Source organism: Mauremys reevesii, unplaced genomic scaffold (genome assembly GCF_016161935.1).
Source record: "Mauremys reevesii isolate NIE-2019 unplaced genomic scaffold, ASM1616193v1 Contig1, whole genome shotgun sequence".
In the NCBI taxonomy this organism is placed as follows: domain Eukaryota; kingdom Metazoa; phylum Chordata; order Testudines; family Geoemydidae; genus Mauremys; species Mauremys reevesii.
Window position 1 is genome coordinate 4362386 of NW_024100715.1, and position 25182 is coordinate 4387567.

At 51.4% G+C, this 25182-nt stretch overlaps 1 protein-coding gene and 1 long non-coding RNA gene across 3 annotated transcripts; one reads left to right on the forward strand and one right to left on the reverse strand.

Moving 5' to 3' along the window:
- Positions 1 to 208: 208 nt before the first annotated feature.
- Positions 209 to 8004, reverse strand: LOC120392537. The gene is made up of 2 exons (XR_005591711.1): positions 7850 to 8004; positions 209 to 1968 (listed from the first exon to the last, which is right to left on the reverse strand). It is a non-coding gene; the product is annotated as an uncharacterized LOC120392537 (long non-coding RNA).
- Positions 8005 to 8326: 322 nt separating this feature from the next.
- On the forward strand, positions 8327 to 21023 carry LOC120392517 (C-type lectin domain family 2 member D-like). Of its 2 annotated transcripts, none has more exons than XM_039517326.1 (6): positions 8327 to 8475; positions 9277 to 9520; positions 10203 to 10316; positions 17340 to 17575; positions 18681 to 18787; positions 19987 to 21023. In XM_039517326.1, exons 2-6 carry the CDS (start codon positions 9424 to 9426, stop codon positions 20129 to 20131), a joined length of 699 nt encoding a protein of 232 aa, XP_039373260.1. In that variant the 5' UTR covers positions 8327 to 8475; positions 9277 to 9423; the 3' UTR covers positions 20132 to 21023. The 2 variants fall into 2 exon arrangements, with proteins under 2 accessions (XP_039373260.1, XP_039373259.1); XM_039517325.1 differs by lacking the exon at positions 8327 to 8475 and adding an exon at positions 8538 to 8968.
- The last annotated feature ends 4159 nt before the right edge of the window (positions 21024 to 25182 follow it).

Consider the following 25182-nt stretch of genomic DNA (forward strand, 5'->3'; position numbering starts at 1 on the left):
TAGTAAATTAGTTTTAAATGCAAAACATATTTTGATAAACTTTTTCTGATGCATTCAGCCTATTTAAAGTAGTTTATTTAATGAAAGAAAAAAGCTGTTTGTTAATTTTTAATGGAATTTGAATTTCTGTCCAAATAGTTTTTACTTGTAATTTGCATCAAGCTCTAATTATCTGGTAAGTAAGAATTACACCATTTTCAAACAAATATGAAATATAAAAATTACATTTATTCAGATTCTTAGGTTATTCTATATAAATGCTTAAAGTGTATTGATATAGTATGTCCTCCTGCCTAGCAAAAGGAAGCACCAAATGTAGTGTAAAGACAATATTTAGTTACAAATCAGCATGTTTTAATGGCTACTAAACAATGAGAAACAACCTCTCTTTAGGAAAATAACTAAGTAGTACAAATGTAAAACAATTAAAATCAATTACACCTCTACCCCGATATAACGGCCCGACATAACACAAATTTGGATATATCATGGTGAGGCGGGGCAGCGCACTCCGGATCAAAGAAAGTTCGATATAACACGGTTTCACCTATAACGTGGTTTTTGGCTCCCGAGGACTGTTATATTGGGGTAGAGGTGTATTTAAAAAAGTTTCCCATTTGCTGATTTAAATCACTTGATATAAATCAAATCATCCTGACTGTATTCCTCTGTAAATTCTGGTCCAGGCCTCTCCTTTGGTCTCTCTCTTTCACTTCACTTTTTCCTTTTTCTGTTCATTTTGAAATAGGTGAGTGATGTGAGCATGTGGAAATGTAGGGCTCTGCATGTGGACACATCTGTACATGTAAATATTTTGTTGCTTGTAGCACTGTCACAGCAATCCACAAATTACTCTTAAGGAAAATTAGGTTATGAATGAAAGCCTCTTTACTTCAGTATTGGAGCAGGATTAATGCAGTCTAATTTATGCACACTAATGTCGCAGCGTTAGTTGATTTCCCCATAATTTTCCTGAGTGTTCCCATACAGATGAGTTGTTACTACCCGAGTGCTGCCCGCACCCACTGGAGACTAACTGTCTCTAGTCCCCCACCCACCAGGCTCCTCCTTTAGAGCAGCCCCAAAAGCACTAACGGTTTTCTCTTTCAGATTATCAACAGAAACTCCAGATCAGGAAACACAACCACACATGGAATGAATTCGCAATCTTGCCCATCACCATCGTGACTCCAGCAGGTAAGTTCCAGCCTCTGTTCTCCAGTCTCTGTGTTGCTCATCCTCTCTGAATCTGTCAATCGCACATTTTCTGCTTTCCCCACTAGGCTCTGCAATGGCTTTAAACAGGACACTACATCCAGCTCCCCCCAGGCATCTTATTGTAACATGGGACTCCTAAGTCATAAATCTGGGTTAATGGGCAGAATTTAGTCCCCGCCATCAGCATTTTGGGAGGGGGCTGGTGGGCACTTGTTAGGAGCATTTAATAGTGTCTGGGAGGACCAGAAATTAGTTCTTGGGGTTATTGGAATGTGACTATTGCAGTGATCTGTGGTGAGTGTTGGATCCAAACACCTACTGGTGCTGGGCTCCTTCCAGAGCAGGTGACAGTAGAGATGGGGCATAGCAGGGGAGTTGGGGAAGCAAACGCAGTCAGAGGCTCCCAGAAATGAAAGACTTCTTTTGATGCCATCAGAGCACCCCTTTCTTTCCTGTAGCTTGGGCAAGGGCCCAGCTGGGCTGGCAGACTTCTCTCTGGGACCTGCACATCAGATTTCAAATGTTCTGTAGCTAATATATAATTTTACCATTGCTGGTTGCAACTGCTCCTGAGAGCTCCTTGAAGGCGGTACAGAAAATAACCACAGCAGGCTGTGTGTTATCACTGATGACTTTAAATGCCCAGATACACAAAGGGTGAGTGCCAGCTTTTACAGGGACACAAGTGGCTATGCAGGGAAATGTGTTGTGCTGGGCATGCTCCGCCTTTAGTCTTGGCTTCCTCACTTCCTAAAAATGAAAAGTAACTGGTATAAAAAATTATGGTAGCTCCTAAAGACCATCACTGAGATCAAGGCCCCATTGTGCAAGGTGCTGCACAGACACACAGGGAGAGAGAGTCCCCATCCCCAAGAACTTAGCATCTAAGTCCTTGCCTAAACTGGGGGGGGGGAAGCTGTTGTGCTTAAAACCCTCATAGCATGTAGTGTAGACAGTGTTGACTGTGTCCTGTTAGCACCTTTAAAGATGTACTCAAGACTTGTGGGGAACCTTGGGGCTAAATGAGGCTGGGAGGGTAAATGGGCACAGAGAAGGGGAAGGGACTTGCCCAGGGTCACCCAGCAGGTCAGTGGCACATGTAGGAATTGAACCCTGACCTTTCCACTAGATCGTGGTGCCTCACTACAACCATGCAGTGATGTGCGATCACACCAGCTGGGGAGGTTTAAAAATCAGCTGCTGTTGAGTTACTGCAGCACAGAGAGGGATGCAAACAAATTGGGCAAAATGGAAAAACTTTCCTTGATGTGCATAACTCAAGGCTCTCTTCAGTTTCTCATTTTCAGTGGTTGCCTCTAATCCCCCTTCGGCTGCTCCGTGCACCACTGCTGATACTGCACCCCCTGCAAGGGCCTGGGGCCCAGCAAGCTGGGTCGGGGTCCAAGATAAATGTTACTGGTTCCCAGCAGTCCAAGCAAACTGGAGCTGCAGCCAGAGCCACTGCTCTTCCCTCGGTGCCTCCCTGGCTGGGATCAACAGTGAGCAGGACACGGTGAGAGAAACACACAGATGCTTCTGTCATCACAACAGTCTGGGCCTGGCAAGGACTGGCAGGGCTGGAATCAGGCTGGGCTCAGTCCATGTGGCTGGGGGGGTCAGAGTGAGTGAGACTCACCTGCCTGCCCTTAGAGCCCTAGATGGGTGAATCCCCCCTGTAGGGCCTGGCCAGCCGAGTCTGCTCTTATCCTTGCACGTCCATGAGAAGTGGGGAAGGGGGGATCCCACTGAGGGTGAGGTCTCCTTTCACACTGAGCCGTCCCTTTGAGGCTCCCTGCCCTGCTGTGGTGGGAGAGAGCAGAGACTCCCTGTGCGACAGACACCAGTGATCAGGGTTGGATACCTGCTCTCCCTCTGCTTTCCTCGTTTCCCCAAGGTTTTCATGCTCCGCTACAAGGGTTTCCCCTGATCACTGCATCGGCTCTGGAGGACCCAGGCCAGCCCGGAAATGGGCCAGTGGCACTGAATTCGAGCCCAGGTGAGTTCCTCCTCCTCAGTTCCCAATGCCAGAGCGAAGGGAAAGGAGAGGGATTGAATCCAGGGCTTCTGTGCTGCTGCTGTGCAGAAGCGAGCGGTGGGATCCCTTGCCTGGGACTGGGGAGAAGCTAGTGGCAGGAAAGGGACATGACAATCCCAGGGAGAGCGTGGGTTGGTTCCTGGGATAAAAGTCCCTGTTCAGTCCATTATTTATGGTGCGCAGTAGAGTTATGAATGTAAGCGCCCAGGCTCGGCTTTGGAAGGTGTTGGGCAGGTTTCCTTTGAGGATGAGGATGGAAAGATCAGACATGGAGCGATCGCTGTGTGACAAGTGCTTGCCCACATGTGATGGTGTCTTTTTTTTTGTCTGTATCATTTGGTCCAATAAAAGCTGTTACCTCACCAGCTGCGACCATCCTGCGACTGACACAGCTACAACCCCCCTGCAAACACAGGATCCATCCCTTTTGGCTTTGTGAATATTTAATAGGTGACAAATCTAAGGAACTGTCACAGATTGAAGTGTCACTAGAGGAGGTTTTGGAATTAATTGATAAACTCAACATTAACAAGTCACCGGGACCAGATGGCATTCACCCAAGAGTTCTGAAAGAACTCAAATGTGAAGTTGCGGAACTATTAACTAAGGTTTGTAACCTGTCCTTTAAATCGGCTTCGGTACCCAATGACTGGAAGTTAGCTAATGTAACGCCAATATTTAAAAAGGGCTCTAGAGGTGATCCCGGCAATTACAGACCAGTAAGTCTTATGTCGGTACCGGGCAAATTAGTTGAAACAATAGTTAAGAATAAAATTGTCAGACATAGAAAAACATAAATTATTGAGCAGTAGTCAACATGGTTTCTGTAAAGGGAAATCGTGTCTTACTGATCTATTAGAGTTCTTTGAAGGGGTCAACAAACATGTGGACAAGGGGGATTCGGTGGACATAGTGTACTTGGATTTCCAGAAAGCCTTTGACAAGCTCCCTCACCAAAGGCTCTTACGTAAATTAAGCTGTCATGGGACAAAAGGGAAGGTCCTTTCATGGATTGAGAACTGGTTAAAAGACAGGGAACAAAGGGTAGGAATTAATGGTAAATTCTCAGAATGGAGAGGGGTAACTAGTGGTGTTCCCCAAGGGTCAGTCTTAGGACCAATCCTATTCAATTTATTCATAAATGATCTGGAGAAAGGGGTAAACAGTGAGCTGACAAAGTTTGCAGATGATACTAAACTGCTCAAGATAGTTAAGACCAAAGCAGACTGTGAAGAACTTCAAAAAGATATCACAAAACTAAGTGATTGGGCAACAAAATGGCAAATGAAATTTAATGTGGATAAATGTAAAGTAATGCACATTTGGAAAAAATAACCCCAACTATACATACAGTATGATGGGGGCTAATTTAGCTACAACGAGTCAGGAAAAAGATCTTGGAGTCATTGTGGATAGTTCTCTGAAGATGTCCATGCAGTGTGCAGAGGCGGTCAAAAAAGCAAACAGGATATTAGGAATCATTAAAAAAGGGATAGAGAACAAGACGGAGAATATAGTATTGCCCTTGTATAAATCCATGGTACGCCCACATCTCGAATACTGTGTACAGATGTGGTCTCCTCACCTCAAAAAAGATATTCTAGCACTCGAAAAGGTTCAGAAAAGGGCAACTAAAATGATTAGGGGTTTGGAGAGGGTCCCATACGAGGAAAGATTAAAGAGGCTAGGACTCTTCAGCTTGGAAAAGAAGACTAAGGGGGGATATGATAGAGGTATATAAAATCATGAGTGGTGTGGAGAAAGTGGATAGGGAAAAGTTATTTACTTATTCCCATAATACAAGAACTAGGGGTCACCAAATGAAATTAATAGGCAGCAGGTTTAAAACAAATAAAAGGAAGTTCTTCTTCACGCAGCGCACAGTCAGCTTGTGGAACTCCTTGCCTGAGGAGGTTGTGAAGGCTAGGACTATAACAATGTTTAAAAGGGAACTGGATAAATTCACGGTGGCTAAGTCCATAAATGGCTATTAGCCAGGATGGGTAAGAATGGTGTCCCTAGCCTCTGTTCATCAGAGGATGGAGATAGATGGCAGGAGGAAGATTACTTGATCATTGCCTGTTAGGTTCACTCCCTCTGGGGCACCTGGCATTGGCCACTGTCAGTAGACAGATACTGGGCTAGATGGACCTTTGGTCTGACCCGGTACGGCCGTTCTTATGTTTGTAATAATTTATACAAAATGGCAGATCTCCAACAGGAGAGACTGAGCCAGCCGGACTCCACCTCAGGCAGAGCAGGGACGTGGAGCTGGGTCTCCTACATCACAGATGGGCTCCAGAACCACCAGGCTATGCTGGGGGGTGGGAGGAGGAGGCTCATACTGATTTCAGAAAGGAACCAAATTTCAATGTTTCTCACCCAGTGGAATAATTATTGGTTTTCCTGCCAGGCCAGGGGAATATACAAGCCGGCTTTGTCCTCCACTGATATTTGTAGCCTGGTTCTTACTCCCCACTGCATTCGCTGCTCTCCTTCAGAACCGTCCAATTCTCTCCCCGGCCCATTCATCCTGTTCAGACAGGAACTGTTCTAGAGGCTGTGCCAATGTGGCAGCTTCAGGGACATTCACAGCAAGGGACAGGGCCATTTAGACAGCCCAGGAGTTACCCTGTTCCAGCGGACGGAGTTACGCTGGGGTAAGTGAGAATAGAAGGGAGATGCCTGATGGCTGTGTGAGTCAGGGACTCATGCCAGGGCTCCATGTGCTGCAGCCCCTCGGCCTGTCCGGCCCATGGGGCTGAGAAACTTGGACTTTCAGTGGGTGAAGCCCTGAACTAGCTGGGCAAGGAGTGGGACCACATCCAGGGGAGCACAACAACCTGACCATGCTCAGGGAGCTGTGACTGGGCGGGGAGGGGTGCAGAGGTATCCGCTGTAGGGATGCCAGGTGTGGGTGTGGAGTGCAGGAATCTCAGGGGTTGCACAGGAAACATGGTGCAGGGATGTGGGAGGGGAGGAAATACCAGGGGAATGGGGGGGGGGCTAGATAGGGAGGGGCTCCATAGGCACTGGCTGTGGGAGGGAATGGCTGCAGGGATCTAGGAGGGCTGTGTGTGCAGGTGGGGGGAGGGGGTTGGGGAGATGTACTAGGCAGCGTACTGGCACAAGGGAGCGGAATGGGCATGCAGGAGGACAGGGGTGTAGACTAGATCAGGCAATGTTGGCTGCAAGCATATGGGAAGGGACCAGTGTGCAGGGAGGGGGCAGAGGTGGATTAAGTTGTCATGGGACTCTGGGCCAGAGCAAGTTGGGGGGGCCCTCCCCACCCCTTCTGCCTGTGATCCTAACTCTTTTCTCCCCCTTCGGCCTGCAGACCCGCCCCATTCCATCCCTTCCCCTCCCCACTGGGCTGTCCCTGTTTCACCCATAGTTCCACCCCAACCCCAACAAACCAACAGCTTGCACTTGAGTGGTTTTTCCAAGCTTGCTCCAGTTGGGGATTCACATTACTTAAATTTATGCTGGATTTTTGGATTGAGTGGGATCATAATGAAACTAAGAGCGTCAGCTGGAGCCAGCCACGGCCCAGACTTCTTGTACAGTGCTCTGCTAAAGCAACTTGGTCCTGATCTGCAAGGCTCCTGCCATCCCAGTATTGGGCCTCAGAACTCTGCCAATGAAACTTGCTACTGCTGCACTCACTTCTCCTCCAGTCTTGGTATATCCCAACCCATCAACTGACCTGCAGACACTACACAGTTCTGTCAAAACCAGACCACCTCAAGTTTTGCCTGCAAGAACCAAGACAGTTACCACAATGGGGGTGAAGGAAGCTTAATACCAACCTGCATTGGAATGAAGATCTAGGAATGAACACAGCTGGCTAGATCCTCAGCTGCTGTAAATCAACATAGCTCCACTAGAGGGCCGCTGAGTTACATCAGCCAGAGATTTGGCCCTTTGCTTCTAAGGCATAAGTAGGGAGGATGGGGCAATTCTTCTCTGGGGTCTGAATTTGCAGGAAAGGTATCAGCTCAGAGAGACAAACCCAGTTTCCTCCTCTTTGTGCCTTGACTAGGCTATTAGCCTTTTACACTTTTGTCCTCCTTGCTCAGCCACTTATTCCTCATTGGTTTTTTTTTAACAGCATTTAACATTTGTGTTAGGGGCTCATCTCCAGTTTAACTACCCCCATTGGAATTGCTGACACACACACACACACACACACATCCATAGGAACATGCTCTGGCCGAATGGATTCAGTGGCATTAGACACCCCGTACCAGGGAGTGGGTGGGGTCAGGGCAGTGGGGTGACCATTTTCCCAGGGTCCTCCAGTTGGCCTAAGGGCTCATCTGCTGCTGGGAGGGGGTCTCTGCTGGAGATTTCAGGCGGGGCCCTGACACTGACTCTCCATAAACCAAGTGCACTGGTCTGAGGGCAGCTCTGTCCTGCAGCCCCGCACCGGTCTGACGCCCCCCTCGGGGTGAGACAGAGCCACGTCCCCGAGTGACCGCGGTGATACTGACCCCCCCGCAGACACCCAGCGCGGTGCGGATGCGGGAGCTTCTCCCAGGACAGCCCGAGCCCGGGCCCGGGCCCAGGCGGGGGAGGCTGGAGCCGGGGTCTCACCCCGCGCGGTTTGGTGCCTGGGAGCGCGGGCACCGCAGCTCCGGCTGGCGGCGGCTCCGACACGTTCCCTACGAGTCTGAATGAATCACCGGCAGCTGCGGCGGGGAAGGAGCCGCGAACTCACCGGCCGCCTGCGGAGTCCCGGGTCCCTCCGCTCCCGCAGGGCGGGACGCCCCTCCCAGAGCAACAGCTGAGTGGTGCTGCCCCGCGGGTTGCTAATAACAGAGGGGAGGAGCCGCGTTACCAGGGGCGGGGCGCTGAGTGCTGGAGCGGCTCCAGGGGGCGGGGCGAGACGGTGAGTGGCTGGGCGGTTGGAGGGGGCGGGGCAGAGCGTTGCGCGGCGCTGAGCGGCGGAGCGGCTCCAGGGGGCGGGGCGAGGCGCTGAGTGGCGGAGCGGCTCCAGGGGGCGGGGCGAGGCGCTGAGTGGCGGGGCGGCTCCAGGGGGCGGGGCAGAGCGTTGGGCGGCGCTGACTGGCTGTTGCAGGGGGCGGAGCGAGCCTGGAACAGCCGAGACGTTGCGCAGATCTGAGCCCGGAGAACAAGGGGAGCGGGGCTCGTTTCTCCCCGCGATCCAGGCCCGGCCCCGCACGTGCCGCCCGCCCGCCCGGAGCCCGCGGGACGCTCGGGTAAGAGGCGCCGCCGCCCGGGGAGACCGAAGGACCGAGCGGGAGAAGGGGAGGGAAATTTTCCCCCGACGTTCTGGGGCGGGGGCGGAGCCAACCTGCCGGCTTCGAGGTTGACCCGCGCGCGCCCCTAGCGGCAAACCAGGGACATGCTGCACATGCGCAGTTAGGGACCGGGGCGTGCGCGCTCTATGCAAATGAGCCACCTGCCTCCCCCCATCCCCTCTGGCGTTCGGTTGGGAAAGCCCTCGGGGCGGGGCATCGAGGTTTCCCTCAGGCGCCGGTGTTGCCCTTTAGCCCCTCTCCTAATGCTGCCTCCAGCTGCTTGACCCCCCCCAGACCAGTCAATTTCCGCCCCCTGCTCAGGCCCTGGTCAACCCCCTGCTCCGATTCGCCCCCTGTGCCACTTTTTAAGCCCTGTCATAAGCAGTCAGCAGAATACAACTGGTATAAGGGCAAAGGCTTCAGCATATGACCTGAGCACGCTCATTATGCGGTAAGTAGCACAGTATCCTTCACTACACCCGCTGGGCCGCTGCCCCCCTGTGGTTCTTTGCTTGTGCCTGTTCCTGGGGGGCTCTGCCCCCGCCCCCCACCTGGCTGCGGGTCACAGGTGGGTGGGGCCCGTAACCAATCAGATCTCTGAAGCCCTGGTGGGGGGGGATGGAGGGGCCAACGCGGCTTAAGGGGGTTTAATCATCATGGCACCACCTCTGGCAGGAGTTGAGCTGCTGGGCAGGGAACGAGAAACCACAAATCGCCCCCGACCCTGACCTGTCCTGCTGGGTCTGGCTTGGCTTTCAGGTCGGCCGGAGAGTCCGGAGCAGGAGCCAGGGCCAGGACCTCCACCCTGGCTCATCTACGGTGAATCGGAGCCAGTCAGACCGAGAGGAGCTGATCCCAGCCCAGCGCCTGCAGCAGCAGCTGTAGCCTGAGTGTTGCTGAGAGACAATGGAGTCCGTAGCTGGGTCCACTGAGAGCCAAGTGCCGCTGCAGCAGGTGTCCTGTGTTGGTTGCAGTGGACACCTGAAGAGTGGTGGGAAGCCAGGTAATGGGACATCACTGCCTGGGACCAGGCTGGCGAGAGACCCTGAGGCTGCCCCACATGGGGCCATGTTCTCAGTGGCAGCAGCCAGTGCCCAACAACCCCCCGTCTGTGGGTAGCAGGGACTGGATCTCCCCCAGGGGCTCTCAGGGCACCGATTCTGGCTCACAGCTGCTGACTGGTGCACTCGGCAGTGGCCATGGGGCTGGGCAGGGGCCTTCTGGGCTGGGTGTGTCAGACCCCCTGTGACATCCCTGGCCCAGCTCTGCCTGGTTCCTTCTCCCCCTTCTGCTGTGTGTGGCCAGTGCGAGACCCCAGTGTGCGGGGACAGGCGCACTCGGCAGTGTGGGCCCAGCCAGCGCTCGGCAGGGGGCAGAGGGGGGTGAAGGGGGGGGCGCAGTTTGAGCTCCTGCCAGCAGAACATGCGGGTCCTTGTCTCTGTGCCCCTGAGCTCACCAAGCCCCGTGACAGCCTGGCTGGGGGTGCCCAAGGAGGGCACTGGGCTGAGGGGAAGGAGGGACTGTTCTGCCAGCCCCAGCCTGCCTGAGCTTCCGGGTGCCTCTCCCAGAGCGTCTGACGGGAGGAGCAATTGACAGAATGGGGCGTGTTCTAGGGCAGCTCCAGCCCTGGTGCCGTCAGTGAGACGTGTCCTCGCGGCCCGGCCTGACGGGTCTTTGTGTTTCAGAACCTCCTCGTAACTGCAGGAAATGTAACTACTACAAGAAACATACAGTTGTGCTCGCAGTCGCCCTCGCAGTTGTGTCCTTAGGTCTCATCATCGCTACTACTGTCCTGGCAGGTGAGTTCTCAGCCCTCCCATCCCCCTCTCTGCACATCCCATTCCCCCTGGAGCCACCACAGTCACAGTCTCTCCTCTTGGCCTGTCTGGCTTCTTCCCCTGGGACAGAGGGTTCCTGGGGGATGTTCCTCCACGACCCTCCTCCTGCTCTCCCCAGACACCTGCACCTGGGTGCTCTCTGTGTCGGGACTGAAATTAGTTCCCCCAGCAAATCTCTGAGCACTTTGGGTCCAAGTCACTGTTGCCAGGCTCCAGGCACAGTCACTGATACCCCCATGCAGAGTGGGGGTGATTGACAGGAGATGGTGCAGGGCAGCGATGAGCCTGCAGCGTGTTGCCCTGAAGTACCAGCCTGGCCTTCCTGCATCCCCAGGTCGTGCCTGGGGCCAGGCTGGCAGTTGCTGGTGTGTCACTGAAATGAGCCTTAGAACGCTATACGGACACCTCCTTCAAGGGATCTGGTTTGTCTGTCTGGTTTTGGTTTTGGCTTGGTTACAGTTTACAGAGTGGTCTATTGGGGATTGTGTGTTTGGGGGCTGTGTGGGACTGGGGGTCAGAGGCCTGCTAGGTGTGTGTGCACTAGCAAGGCTCTAGCCTCCTGTCCTTTCATCCTTGGTCATCCTTGTGATCCCCCTTCCCCTGTGTGTTAATACGGGGCAGGGCTGACCTAGGAGAGAAGGGTTTAAAAGCCAGACACTAAGGCTGTGTCTACACCGCGCTAAAAGCTCAGCGGTGCGGCAGTGGCTGGCCCATCTCTGCTGACTCAGGCTCATGGGGCTCAGGCTGCAGGGCTAAAAATTGCTGTGTCGATGTTTGGGCTCAGGCTCCGTTGTCACCAGGTCCCAGGGCTTGTGCTCCAGCCCAAGCCCGAGCATCTACGCTGCGTTTTTTCAGTCCCATGAGCCTAGGTCAGGTAACCTGGGCTAGCTGCGGGTTTTTTCTTGCTGTGCAGACACACCCTAAGCGACCAAAGGAGCTAGCAAACAGGGGAGCTTGAGAGCGAGTTTTTAGGAGGGAGAAGTAATAAAATTAGTATTGTTCAGAAGGGCCCCATAGCCAGTACCAACACTGCACCTGGCTCTTCCACCTGTAACTTTGTCCTGACAGAGAATCTGACCATGGATGCCTCTACCCAGGTCCTGGTGTGGATTTGCAGAGACTGTGGCCTGCATTTCCCCATCACAGAAAGACAGGCTGGGGGGGACCATCTGGTGTGATAGGTGCTTACTGGTAGAATCTCTCAGGAAGCAGGTGGGAGAGCTACAGGAGGAGGCGGCTAGGCTGAGAAGCATCCATGCACATGAGGAATTCACAGAAAACCTGCATATGGAGGCCTCCAAGGTGGAGGAGCAATCCAGCGGGAGAGGACTGCACTAGCTGGCTGCTGGCTACTTCTGGCAGCAGACAGTGCTCCATCCCTGCTCCCAACCCATCATCCTTAGTGATGCAAAACCAGTGTGCTGCCCTGGCAACAAGGGGTGACAAGTCTCCCCCAAAGGTGGAGGAGGAGAAGCCATGTACCGCCAAGGCTGGGAGGATCACAGCCATCGGTCCCAAGAGGAAATGAAGAGTGGTAGTCGGTTACCTAAGGGGGATGGAGACATCCATCTGCAGGCCTGGCCTGGCAACCTGGGAGCTGTGTTGCCTGGCAACCTGGGAGCTGTGTTGCCTGCCAGGGGCCTGTATCTGAGACATTGCGTACGGGTTGCCAAGGATCATTTGGCCCTCTGACTACTGTCCCATGCTGCTCATCCATGTGGGCACTAATGATACTGCGAGGTCTGACCCTGAACAGATCAGACGTGTGACAGGGCTCTGGGAGTGAGGGTGAAGGAGTTGGGGGTGCAGGTGATGTTCTCTTCGATCCTTCCAGTCACGGGTGGGGGCCAAGGTAGAGACAGACGTGTCCTGGGCGTTAATGCATGGCCGAACGGATAATGTTGCCAGGAGGACTTTGGCTTCCTCAACCATGGGATGCTGTTCTGAGAAGGAGGACTGCAGAGCAGAGATGCGGTCCCCCTATCAAGGAAGGGCGGGAATATCTTCGGATACAGACTGGCTAACCTAGTGAGATGGGCTTTTAACTAGGTTTCACAGGGGCAGGAGACAAAAGGTCTCTATGTTTTGGACTTGGGTGAAGGGCTGGGATTTCGGGGAGATGAAGGAGGGATGAGGGAATATAGAGGGAAATATATAAAAAGGGGAATAAGGACAACCCAGGGAATTCTAGACCAATCAGTTTAACTTCAGTACCCAGACAGATAATGGGGCAAATAAATAATTTGTAAGCACCCGGAAGATAAGGTGATAAGTAATAGTCCACATGGTTTTGTCAAGAAGAGATCATATCAAACCAACCTAATATCCTACTTTGACAGGGTAACAAGCCTTGTGGATTGGGGGAAGTGGTAGGTGTGGTGTATCTTGACTTTGGTAAGATTTTTTGATACTGTCTTACATGATCTTTGCATAAACAAACTAGGGAAATACAGCCTAAACTAATCTACTATAAGGTGGGTGCACAACTAGTTGGAAAACCATACTGAAAGAGTAGGTATCAATGGGTCACAATCAAGCTGGAAGGACATATCAAGTGGGGTTCTGCAGAGATCTGTCCTAGGTGCAGTTCTAGTCAATATCTTCAGCAACGATTTAGATAATGACATAGAGAGGACATTTATAAAGTTTGTGGACAATGCAACCCCTCCCAGCTTGGCAAGTGCTTTGGAGGACAGGACTAGAATTCAAAATGATTTGGAGAAACTGTTTGAAATAAGTATGATGAAGTTCAATAAGAACAAACGCGAAGTCCTATGCTTAGGAAGGAATAATCACAAATACAAAATGGGAAATGACTGCCTAGAAAGGAGAACTGCAGAAGAGGATCTGGGAATTACCAGCTAAATATGAGTCAACAATGTAACGCTGTTGCAAAAAAAGCAAACATCATTCTAGGCTGTATTAGCAGGAGTGTCCTAAGCAAAGCATGAGAAGTAATTCTTCTGCTTTATTCAGTGCTGATTAGCCTCAACTGGAGTATTGTGTCCAGTTCTGAGCACCACACTTTGGGAAAGATTGGAGAGAGTCCAGAGAAGAGCAACAAAAATTAGTAAAGGTCTCGAAAACATGAGCTGCAAGGAAAGATTGAAAAAAAATTGGGTTTGTTTAGTCTGGAGAAGAGAAGACTGATGGGGGACATAACAGTCTTCAGGTATGTGAGAGATTATTATAAAGAGAAGGATGATAAGTTGTTCTCCTTAACCACTAAGTACAGGACAAGAGGTAGTGGGGCTTTAATTGCAGCAAGGGAAATTTAAATTAGATATTATGAAAAACTTGCTATTATAAAGTATAGTTATGCACTGGAACAAATTACCTAGGGAGGTTGGGGAATCTCCATTGTTAGGTGTTTGTGCAACATGCTCTTAAAAACCTCCGTCAGGGATGGTCTGTTTACTTGGTCATGGCTCAGGTGACCTACTGAGGTCCCTTCCAGTCCTACATTTCTATGATTCTGTGACTTATGCAGAGTTGACTGGTGACCTTGGCAGTGAAGGATCCCTTAGTGGCATTCACCCCCCCAGTCTGCACAGACAGTACGTGCTAGTTCAGAAGGCGGCTGTTCCTGGTGAATGTGAGCCCTGCTGTACCAATAGTCTGGGGAAGCAGGTGCTGTACGATTGTCAGGGTGGGATTTATCTGTTGCCCTGGGATCTGATCACTGGACCCCATGAGAGTTTAGCAGGTACGAGAGGGCGTTGAGTCCAAGTTAGTCTGCATCCTTTGTGCCAATGTAATGGCATCAGTGCAGCTGAAGAGGTGCAGATAGAGGCTGGCATTGATGCAATTCACTGCAGCAACCAAAATGAGCCACCATCGTTCCACAGGGACTCATTCATCACCGTCATTACATCCAGGGAAATTGTCCTGCCATAGACGGCCCCTGAATCCCATTGACTCACACAGTGTAAGGTGAGGGGAGATCTGTGAGCTCTGGGGTTCTTCACCTCCAGGTGCAGGGAGGTTCCCAGAACAGAGAGGCTCCTTGAGGTACCTCTCCCATTCTAGGAGGTTTGGAACGGACCCAGGAAGTCTGTCAGCCTCTCTCACAGGGTCTCTAGAATCTTACCCTGTACAGAGCACTGGATATTATTAAACTTGTTATTATTAAACCCTCAGCTGCAGTCGCTCCTGAAATGAGTTGCACATACGTGTGCTGAGCATGTGTCAAAAACTATTTTAGGGACTTGTGTACAGAAATATTTAGTTCATGGCAAGCAGAGGTGTGAATCTACCCCACACTAGCTTGCTCTGTGTTCTCAGTGTGCACCTTGTTGATGCACATTTACATTTGTTAGTGTGATTTGATCTCTTCTTCTTCGACAGAGGTGGGGAGATCAAAGTGCATTAACAAACTGTTAATGTGGGTCAGTAGGGTGCCCATAGACAGTCAGACCGCAGCAGACTGGTGTGGGGGTAGATTCACACCCCAGCTAGACACAAACATTTAGATCGTGGTGACAAGCCCTAATCACTGCCTTCCCTACTCAGTTCCACAGTATGTGTGCACATGGTAGTACGCACTACACCAGGGGTAGTCAGTTATTAGTCAAGGTCCAAATTTCTTGGTCAAGGTATAGCCAAGGTCTAGACTCCAGAGAAAATAATAATAAAATATAACAGTAATAAATAAATAAGATTTCAGGGTACGTTTGAAAGCACCTGGTGGTCCGGATTTGGCCCACAGTCCCCCTATTGACTCCCCTACACTACACACTTAAATCTCCAGGGTAACACATGCCTTGTGTGTGAGCTGAGCATGCTCTTTCTTTGATGACAGTGGCCTGGTTTCCTGACTCTTCCAGACCTAGTGTCTGTTCCTCACTGAGCGCCAGCCACAAGGGTGCAGCTACTGAGTTACTCTGGTGCAAAAAAAGAAGATATTCTGAAAAATCGCTGGAGGGGTCTGACTCAAAAACTTCCCACCCCAGAAAAGATCGTCTAAGGGAACAATCCCTTTGAGGCTGAGAGCAAGCAGGAGGGATTATTGTGGGAGAAACCACTAATTGATGCGGGGTTTAGGACGGTTTATCAGAGGGGTCCCCAACGCGGTGCCCGCGGGCGCCATGGCTCCCACGGGGGCATCTAAATGCGCCTGCATCCTGGCCGGCGTTGGAGCATCTGCTGAAACGCCGCCAAATTTCTGCGGCATTTCGGTGGCAACACCTTTCGATGACGCCGCTTGCTGCTGACAAATGACGTCATTGAGAAGCGTTGCTGCCGAAATTCGGTGGCATTTCGGTGGATGCTCCACCGCTGGCACGGTCCTTCATCTGGTGCCCACCAGACAAAAAGGTTGGGGACCACTGGTTTAGCAGTTCTTACCCAGTGTGACCCTAATAAACCTGCCTCTGGCTATCCATCCACTGCACTGGATGTTAGTTATGGTGATCCTACTGTTGCTATCTGATGGCACTGAAATGGTTAAACTTCCAGCATGTATGATTCTTTTTGCTGCCTTTTGGGGAAGAAATGTAACTTGATTCACCCCTTCCCTACAGATGACATTCCCGGCCACTCAGTGTAACAGGCCCTTTCCTATTGCTAGAGGTCTGGTGCCACCTTGTGGCCATTTCATGTTCCTGGGTGAAAGTTACTTCACTTCCTTTTCAGGGCATGTCAACACTACAGAATTGTGCTGACCTAAGTTACGTCGGCATACAGCTGCCGCAGTCATTACTTTGCTTTTCCGTCTCCACTCTACACTCCTCGTTGGCGGTGTGGGTCCTCATTAGCGGTGCTTGCATCAATGCAGAGAGCAGTGACCCTGGATATCTATCCCTCTGTGAAATTCACCATAATCTATAACAAGGAGTTTGGGGAGGTTTTGCAGTGCCTCGTGGGACCAAAAAGAGTTGTGCAGGGGTTACTGAGACCCTGATTTCAACGTCCCATAATGCAGTGTTCTCCATCCTGTACTTTCAGCTGCATCCTATAATGTGTCGTACCTCTTTTCAAAATCTCCACTGGATTTATGACTTATTACAACAATCACCGCCCACTAACCCCTCTTTTTCCCCCTATGACTGCAGAGGTGTTAATGAACCACTCCACCTTGATTGGTCCCCTACAGTATGTGCTAAACAATCTGTGTCTGTGTACGTATGTGTGTGTATATATACATATATATAGTTATAACTGCCTTCACTTCTCCTCTAAACTAGTTCAGTTTGTTACTAGGCCAGTAACCCTGTCAAAAAAGGAAATGAGGATGGTTTGGCATGATTTGTTCTTGGCAAATCCATGCAGGGTATTCCTCATTGCTCTGTTATCCTCTAGGTGTTTACACATTGTTTAATTGGTCCAATTGAAACATTCCTGCTCTGTTGACCGTGGTTGTGGAGGCAGACCCAGTCAGAGTGGCTGCCAGCCCTCAGAGTCTGCCTCTAGTTCTATACAAGTGCCCTTCTCTCTTTGGTAGCATTATCAGGGCCCAGCAGGGCTGACGTCCTCGTCTCTGCTGGGTCCAGCACTTTTACATTTCAGTGTTTTAGCTCCTGAAATGGGTATTGGCACTTTGGTCTCAATGTGCCTCTGCAGGAGAGCAAAGCAAAGAGCAGGAAGAGGGAATCTGCCAGCCCAGTGCAGCAGTCTGGGTCCTAGCTGATCAGAACAAAATCGAGCTTTTCTGTATTTTCCTGCTGGTCCTTTGACAGCTCTGCAGCTCCCTGAATTTGGGCCTAGCTCTGAATTCTACATTTTATGCTGATGCCTGGGAATCCTGTCTGTCTGCATCCTCGCTGAATTCAGCCCAGCACTCCACACCAACAAAGCCAGGAGTGGTGGCCCCTCATAACTGGTTCAGTTTCTAACGACCTCGTGGCTCCCTGCCACCCTCTGAGCAGCTTCCAGAGGCTTAAGGAGTCTGAAATGTGGATCTGATGAGATTATTCGTATTTGCTCTTCTCGGAGAGCAGGTATATGTGTCACCAATCTCTTAACCCTGTGTTCTTTCATTTTCAGTGCTCCTATTCATGAGATCTTGGGATGGTCGAGCCACCTCTGCTGGCCCCTCTCCGGGCCCCCCTTTAGTCCCCTGTCAGGGGCCCCCTTCTGTCCCCTGCTGCCTGGAGGGGTGGGTCGGATACCGAGGGAAATGCTACTATTTCTCAAAGGAAGAAAAGAACTGGGATTCTAGCCAGCACTTCTGCTCTTCATTCAATGCTTCCCTGGCAGTGATTGACACCCAACAGGAAAAGGTGAGACAGGTGCAGATTCCTTGTAACTGCAATAGCCTGGGCTTGGTGTGACAACAGACAGAGCTGGGATCTGGGCAGAGCCCCACCCCTGTAGTGTGAGTAGGAGTGTTGATATTTCTCAGGATTGGAGGCGAGAATGAATGAGATTCTGGAAGTGAAGCCCCTGCCCTGGGTATCAATGTGGCTCTGTGATCAGTACGGACCCTCTGAACCCTCAGCTTCTGACTGGAGGCGGCAGCCTTATAGCTTCCCAGCCTCCCTTGCCCAGTTTTGGGGTTTCTTGGCAACGAGCCAGGGTGATTGGAATTGGTGTCTGAGTCTCCCATCCTCCACCGAGATACCCACAGGAAGCTGGGGGAGGGGAGAAGTGGCAGCAAAGCGCAGGTGTGACTGAGCTAGGAGCAGGGGAGCTGTGGGCAATAGCTGCTGTTGCAGAGACGAGCCTGGGAGATAAGGAGCCTCTGGGATATTTCAGGAAAGCAGAAGAGAGGAAAACCCTTCTCTTGGGGGATGGGATGGGGAGGCAGGGCAGGGGTAGGGTGACCAGATGTCACGAATTTATAGGGACAGTCCTGATTTTTGGGTCTTTTTCTTATATAGGCTCCTATTACCCACCCCACCCCAGTCCCGATTTTTCACACTTGCTGTCTGGTCACCCTAGGCAGGGGTATACATGCAGTATGGATTTCCCCTGTTCCCAGAGTACAAAGGAGAAATTCCACCCAAAAAAGAGAGACAAGATGAGGCCTGGTCTGCACTAGAAGGTTTAACTTCTTTAAAGGGTTCGCCTTTCGGCTTCTTACCAGTATAATTCTACTGATCTAAGTCCTAGTGGAGCTGTCGTTCTACCAGTTGAAAGGTGCCTTGGCGCAGTGTAGCTTATTCCCTTTCCCTCTCCTATACAATCACTTCTGTACCAATGTACGAGCGGCCAGACTCCTGGGGATTGTGATGCTGTGACTATCCTGGTACAGCTCAAGGGCTGCAGCTCTGATGTGGAGACAAGCCCTTAGCTATACAGCTGAGATTCCCTGCTGTACAGAGGCCTGTGGGGCAGGACCGGAGGAACACTGCAGAGTCTGATGCACACTGTCCTGTTGTTCAGGATTTCATGATGCGCTATGCAGCCCTCGTTGAGCACTGGATCGGCCTCAGGAGAGAATCAGGCCAGCCCTGGAAGTGGGTGAACGGAACCATATTCAGCCAGCAGCTGTGAGTCCATTTCTTTCTCTTTGCTTTCCCAGTGATAAATCACAAGCAACTGAAATGTTAGCTTGGACCGAGCCACAGTTTACCCCATTAGAGCTTTTAATCTTAAATCCGGTGTTAAAGTAGGGCCTAACTCTTCTGTGCAGCACAGTCCGGGGCAAGCAGGAGCGTGTGTCTCTGGCCTTAATCTGTGCTCCAATGTCCCCTCTCCAGCTGCTGTCTCGGTAGGAGTTAAAAACCTCTGGGGGTAGAGTCCCAGTGGATTCACATTTGCAGTGAAACAGGCTGTAACCCCAGAGGCTCTTTATGATCCCTTGCTGATCAGAGCAGCTGCTGCATTTGTTTTGAGCATGGGCTGTGCACTGCCTACATGACTTTCTAAAGTGCTGTGGGGTGCTCGAACCGCAGCTCTGCCCAAGGCCCCGCCCCCACTCCACCCCTTCCAAGGCCCCACCTCTACCCTGCCTCTTCCCGCCCCTTCTCCACTCCTGCCTCGCCCAGTTCCATCCCCTCCCCCAAGTGCCCCATGTCCTCACTCCTTCCCCATCTCCCAGAGCCTCCTGCGTGCTGATTGGTGGGTGGGAGGCGCAGGGAGGGAAAGGGGAGGCGCTGATCTGTAGGGTTCACTGGCTGATTGGAGGCGCTGGGTGGGGGGAGGTGATAGAGGAGCAGCACCCACTATTTTTTCCCTGTCAGTGCTCCAGTCCTGGAGCACCCACGGAGTCAGCGCCTGTGCCTATATCTACCTCGGGCCCAGATCCTTTGAGGATCTGGGCCTGGGTTACTTTTAATTTGAAGGTGTTAAAGAGACATCTCACTGTTTTGTACACCTCAGTTTCCATGGTCTGCAGACTCAGGCAGAGGTTGCCACATTGGCTACGCTGTGATGCAAACTTTAAAAATATGAACAGTCATAAAGGGTAAAAAAAAAAAAAAAAGTTTAACTATAGCTGAACATGGTCGTGCCATGGAAAAATTCTGGTATGCTAAGCTGCCGAGAGCCACCCAACTCGGATCCCTTTTTCTGCTTGCTGTGCCTAATGATTGCCTGAAACGTTCCCTCCTGTTCTGATCCTTGGCTGCCAGGCAGGAGTTTGGGGTGATCCTGCTGCTGCTGCAAAAAGGGGAAATGCTGAGAACCTGCGGTGACCAATGCAGGTTAAACGTTCAGCTCCTGACTAGCTCCATGACTTACATTACAGGTTTGAAGTAAGAGCAGAAGGGGACTGCGCGTATCTGAGCGACATCTTCGTGAGCTCTTCCAGGTGCTATTCTCTGAGAAACTGGATCTGTAGCAAACCTGATGCACATACAAAGGGAAAGGAACATAAAATGGAGGGAGACTAGTAGGGATGTAAAAGTTTAACTAGTTAACTGATAAGCTTGCTACTAATCAGTAGGGACCTACCAATTTCAAGTGCGTTGGGGACCAAAATAAGCCCTTCCCCCTGAAATCCGTGTCCCCTTCTTCCTAGGTGTGCCCGCGCAAAGGGGGCATCTAGCTCTGACTGGGCAGGAGAGGGAGAGGGAAAGGGTGCCCCCCCCCCCCCGCTGTAGGATACAGGCAGCATAGAAGGGAGGGTTACAATCCCATGACCCCCCGCAATCAACAGGAAAATCAGAAGGAATCAGTATTGCAGAGGGCCAAGGAGAGGCTCTAGCTGTGAGGGAACCACACTGAGTCTGGAAGCGGCTGAGGCAAGGTCCAGCTGTGCACGGGAGCGAGATGTGAGCTGGGGGCAGGAGCCAGATGTGTGCTGGGGAGGTGTGCTGGGGAGAAGCGCTATGGACGCTGCCAAGAGCAAGTGTGAGCACCATCCGCTCTGCAGCACGGTGAGGGAGCCAGACACCTGGCTGCCAAGTGCCCTGCCTGCCCTGGGGAAGCTCTGCAGTGGTGTGGCCGAGCCCAAGCCTGTGTGAGGAGGGGAGAAGTTGGTGGCAAGTCTCAACACTAGCCAGCCCCCAGCCTCTGTTCTGCGCCCTGGAGAGGAGTCAGGTGTCTCCTGGCAGAAATTGGGGAGGGGGGCTGCTGCACATGAAACCAGCACCACCCCCCCTGTTACCTCTGATCGGTCATTCCGGAAATTAAAAAATGGTTTTGGAAAACATCACATCAATAGCAGCAATTTCCAGAAAACACTGGCCCTAACCCTGATTTAGGGTACGTCTACACTACGGGATTATTCCAATTTTACAGAAACCGGTTTTGTAAAACAGATTGTATAAAGTCAAGTGCACGCGGCCACACAACACACATTAATTCGGTGGTGTGCGTCCATGGTCCGAGGCTAGCGTCGATTTCCGGAGTGTTGCACTGTGGGTAGCTATCCCATAGCTCCCGCAGTCTCCCCCGCCCCTTGGAATTCTGGGTTGAGATCCCAGTGCCTGATGGGGCAAAAAACATTGTCGCGGGTGGTTCTGGGTACAGCCTCACCCCTCCCTCCGTGAAAGAAGCAGACAAGTGTTTCACGCCTTTTTTCCTGGGTGAACTGTGCAAACGCCATAGCACACCAAGCATGGACCCTGCTCAGCTCAAGATAGTAATCATGGACATTGTAAATAGCTCGCGCATTCTCGTGCACTCAATGCTGAACCAGGACCTGCAAAGCCAGGCGAGGAGGCGGCGGCGGCGGCTATGGCAGCGCGGCAACGAGAGCGATGAGGACATGGACACAGAATTCTCTCAACCCGCGGGCCCCTGCGCTTTGGAGATCCTGATGGTAATGGCGCAGGTTCTAGCCATTGAACGCCGATTTTTGGCCAGGGTAACAAGCACAGACTGGTGGGACCGCATAGTTTTGCAGGTTTGGGATGAGTCCCAGTGGCTGCAAAACTTTCGCATGCGGACGGGCACTTTCATGGAACTTTGTGACTTGCTTTCCCCTGCCCTGAAGTGCCAGAATACAAAGATGAGAGCAGCCCTCACAGTTGAGAAGCGAGTGGCGATAGCCCTCTGGAAGCTTGCAACGCCAGACAGCTACCGGTCAGTCGGGAATCAATTTGGAGTGGGAAAATCTACTATGGCGGCCGCTGTGATGCAAGTAGCCAAAGCAATCACTGAGCTGCTGCTACCGAAGGTTGTGACTTTGGGAAATGTGCAGGTCATAGTGGATGGCTTTGCTGCACTGGGATTCCCTAACTGTGGTGGGGCGATAGTTGGAACCCATATCCCTATCTTGGCACCAGGGCACCCAGTACGTAAACCGCAAGGGGTACTTTTCAGTGGTGCTGCAAGCACTGGTGGATCACAAGGGACGTTTTACCAACATCCACGTGGGATGGCCAGGGAGGGTTCATGATGCTCACGTCTTCAGGAACACTACTCTGTTTAAACGGCTGCAGCAAGGGAATTACTTCCCAGACCAGAAAATAACAGTTGGGGATGTTGAAATGCCTGTCGTTATCCTGGGGGACCCAGCCTACCCCTTGATGCCATGGCTCATGAAGCCATACACAGGCAGCCTGGACAGTGGTCAGGATCTGTTCAATTACAGGCTGAGCAAGTGCAGAATGGTGGTGGAATGTGCATTTGGCCGTTTAAAGGCGCGCTGGCGCACATTACTGACTCGCTCAGACCTCAGCCAAACCAATGTCCCCTATGTTATTGCTGCTTGCTTTGTATTCTCCACAATCTCTGTGAGAGTAAGGGGGAGACCTTTATGGCTGAGGCAAATCACCTGGCCGCTGATTACGCGCAGCCGGACACCAGGGCGATTAGAAGAGCACACCAGGAAGCGGTGCGCATCAGAGAAGCTTTGAAAAAGAGTTTCATCACTGGCCAGGGTACGGTGTGACTGCTGTGTTTGTTTCCCCTTGATGAACCCCCCCCCTTGATTGACTCATTCCCTGTAAGCAACTCACCCTCCCCCTTCAATTACAGCTTGCTTAAGGAAATAAAGTTACTTTCGTTTAAAAATCATGTATTCTTCATTAATTCATTATAAAAAGAGGGAAAGAACTGACAGGGTAGCCCGGGCGTGGTTTGGGAGGAGGATAGGAGGGAAGGAAAAGGCCACTAAAAAAAATTAATAATGAGAGCCTTTTGGTTGGGCTGTCCACGGGGGTGGAGTGGGCGGGTGCACAGAGCCTGCCCCCATGCGTTCTTACACGTCTGGGTGAGGAGGATGTGGAACATGGTGAGGGTGGTTATACAGCACTCTGTGATCCTGTTGCCGTTCTTGAAGCTCCACCAGATGCCGGAGCATGTCAGTTTGATCACACAGCAGCCCCAGAGTTGCATCCCGCCACTGCTGATCTTCCTGCCGCCACCTCTCATCTTCCTGCCGCCACCTCTCATCTCAAGCGTCCCTCCTGTCCTCACGTTTGTCCCTCCTGTCCTCACATTCACTGGCATCTTTCCTGTAATTTGATACCACGTCCTTCCACTCATTCAGATGAGCTCTTTCATTGCGGGTCACTTTCATGATTTCCGAGAACATTTCGTCTCGTGTCTTTTTTTTCCGCCGCCTTATCTGAGATAGCTTTCGGGACGGAGTAGGGAGGCTTGAAAAATTTGCAGCTGCATGAGGGAGGGGAAAAAAGGGAGAGAAATATTTAAAAAGATACATTTTACAGAACAATGCTTACACTCTTTCACGGTGAACAACACTATTCACCTTACATAGCACATGTGATTTCACTACAAGGTCGCATTTTACATCTTAATATTTAGTGCCTGTGGCTCTGGTGTTAAAGATCTCACAGATGCAGGTCCGGGCAGCAGAATTCGGCTTGCATGCGGTCATCGTAAGCCACTGTCTTTCGGCTTCTGCAGCCTTCATATATCCAGTGCCCTCCTTTACCAAAGAGCAAGCAAAGCCCGTCCAGTGCTGCTTCTTTCCTGTTAGCATGCAGCAGCAGAAATCACGCCCCCATCCAATTCTCTGGGATGATCGCTTGACCCCTCCCCCCCACCGCGGGGCTGGTATCATGGAAGATCGCTGCTAAACACCCCCGTCTCCGCCCCACCACGTGGCTGGTAGCAGGGAAGATCCCTACTAGCCAAACGCCAAAAAGCTCAGCACCAATCACCCACCCCCCCCGGCTTGGCTACCTGCAAGGAAAGAATTCTTTTAAGCAACAGGCAAACAGCCCAGTAGGAATGGCCATCTCTGTCCCCTTACTTAAATTCCTGAATTTCAACCAGGTTACCATGAACGATATCACTCTCCTGAGGATAACACAGCAAGATAAAGAACGGATGTTGCTTGAATGCCAGCAGTCACCGGGACCATACGCAGCTAGGCTTTGTCATGTAATGATACCAGATTACTTGCTACATGCATGGCGTGGTCAAGTATCCTACCATGGAGGACGGAATAAAGCAGCGCTGCCCAGAAACCTTCTGCAAAGGCTTTTGGAGTACCTCCAGGAGAGCTTTATGGAGATGTCCCTGGAGGATTTCCGCTCCATCCTCAGACATGTTAACCGACTTTTCCAGTAACTGTACTGGCCGCGAATGCATCTCAAGTCCTCAGGCCAAATTAATCATTAAAAAACGCTTGCTTGTAAATATAAAACATGTTTTAAAAGGTACACTCACCAGAGGTCCCTTCCATGGCTTCATTGTCTGGGATAGTTGGTTGGGGGAGGGTAATTTCGTCTGGGTAAGAAAAAGCTCCTGGCTTTTGGGGAGAACGGAGTGCTGTGTGCTCTTTACAAGCTCGTCCTCCTCTTCCTCCTCATCTTCCCCGTCCACAGCATCCTCAGCCATGGCTGCGATTACCACCGCCACCTCGGAATCCACGGACGGGTGGGGTAGTGGTGGCGGACCCCCCTAGAATTGCATGCAGCTCAGCGTAGAAGCGGCATGTTTTCGGCCCTGCCCCGGACCTTCCATTTGCTTCTTTGGTTTTCTGGTAGGCTTGTCTGAGCTCTTTAACTTTCACACGGCACTGTACGGAGTCCCTGGTGTGGCCTCTCTGCATCATGGCCTTGGAAATTTTTTCAAATGTTTTTTCATTTCGTCTTTTGGAACGCAGTTCTGTTAGCACGGAATCCTCTCCCCATATAGCGATCAGATCCAGTACCTCCCGTGCGGTCCATGCTGGAGTTCTTTTTCGATTCTCAGGAGACTGCACTGTTACCTGTGCTGATGAGCTCTGTGTGGTCACCTGTGCTGATGAGCGCTCCATGCTGGCCAAACAGGAAATGAAATTCAAAAGTTCGCGGGGCTTTTCCTGTCTACCTGGCCAGTGCATCCGAATTCAGATTGCTGTCCAGAGCAGTCACAATGGTGCACTGTGGGATACCGCCCGGAGGCCAATACCATCGATTTGCAGCCACACTAACCCTAATCCGATATGGTAATACCGATTTCAGCGCTACTCCTCTTGTCGGGGAGGAGTACAGAAACCGGTTTAAAGAGCCCTTTATATCAATATAAAGGGCCTTGTTGT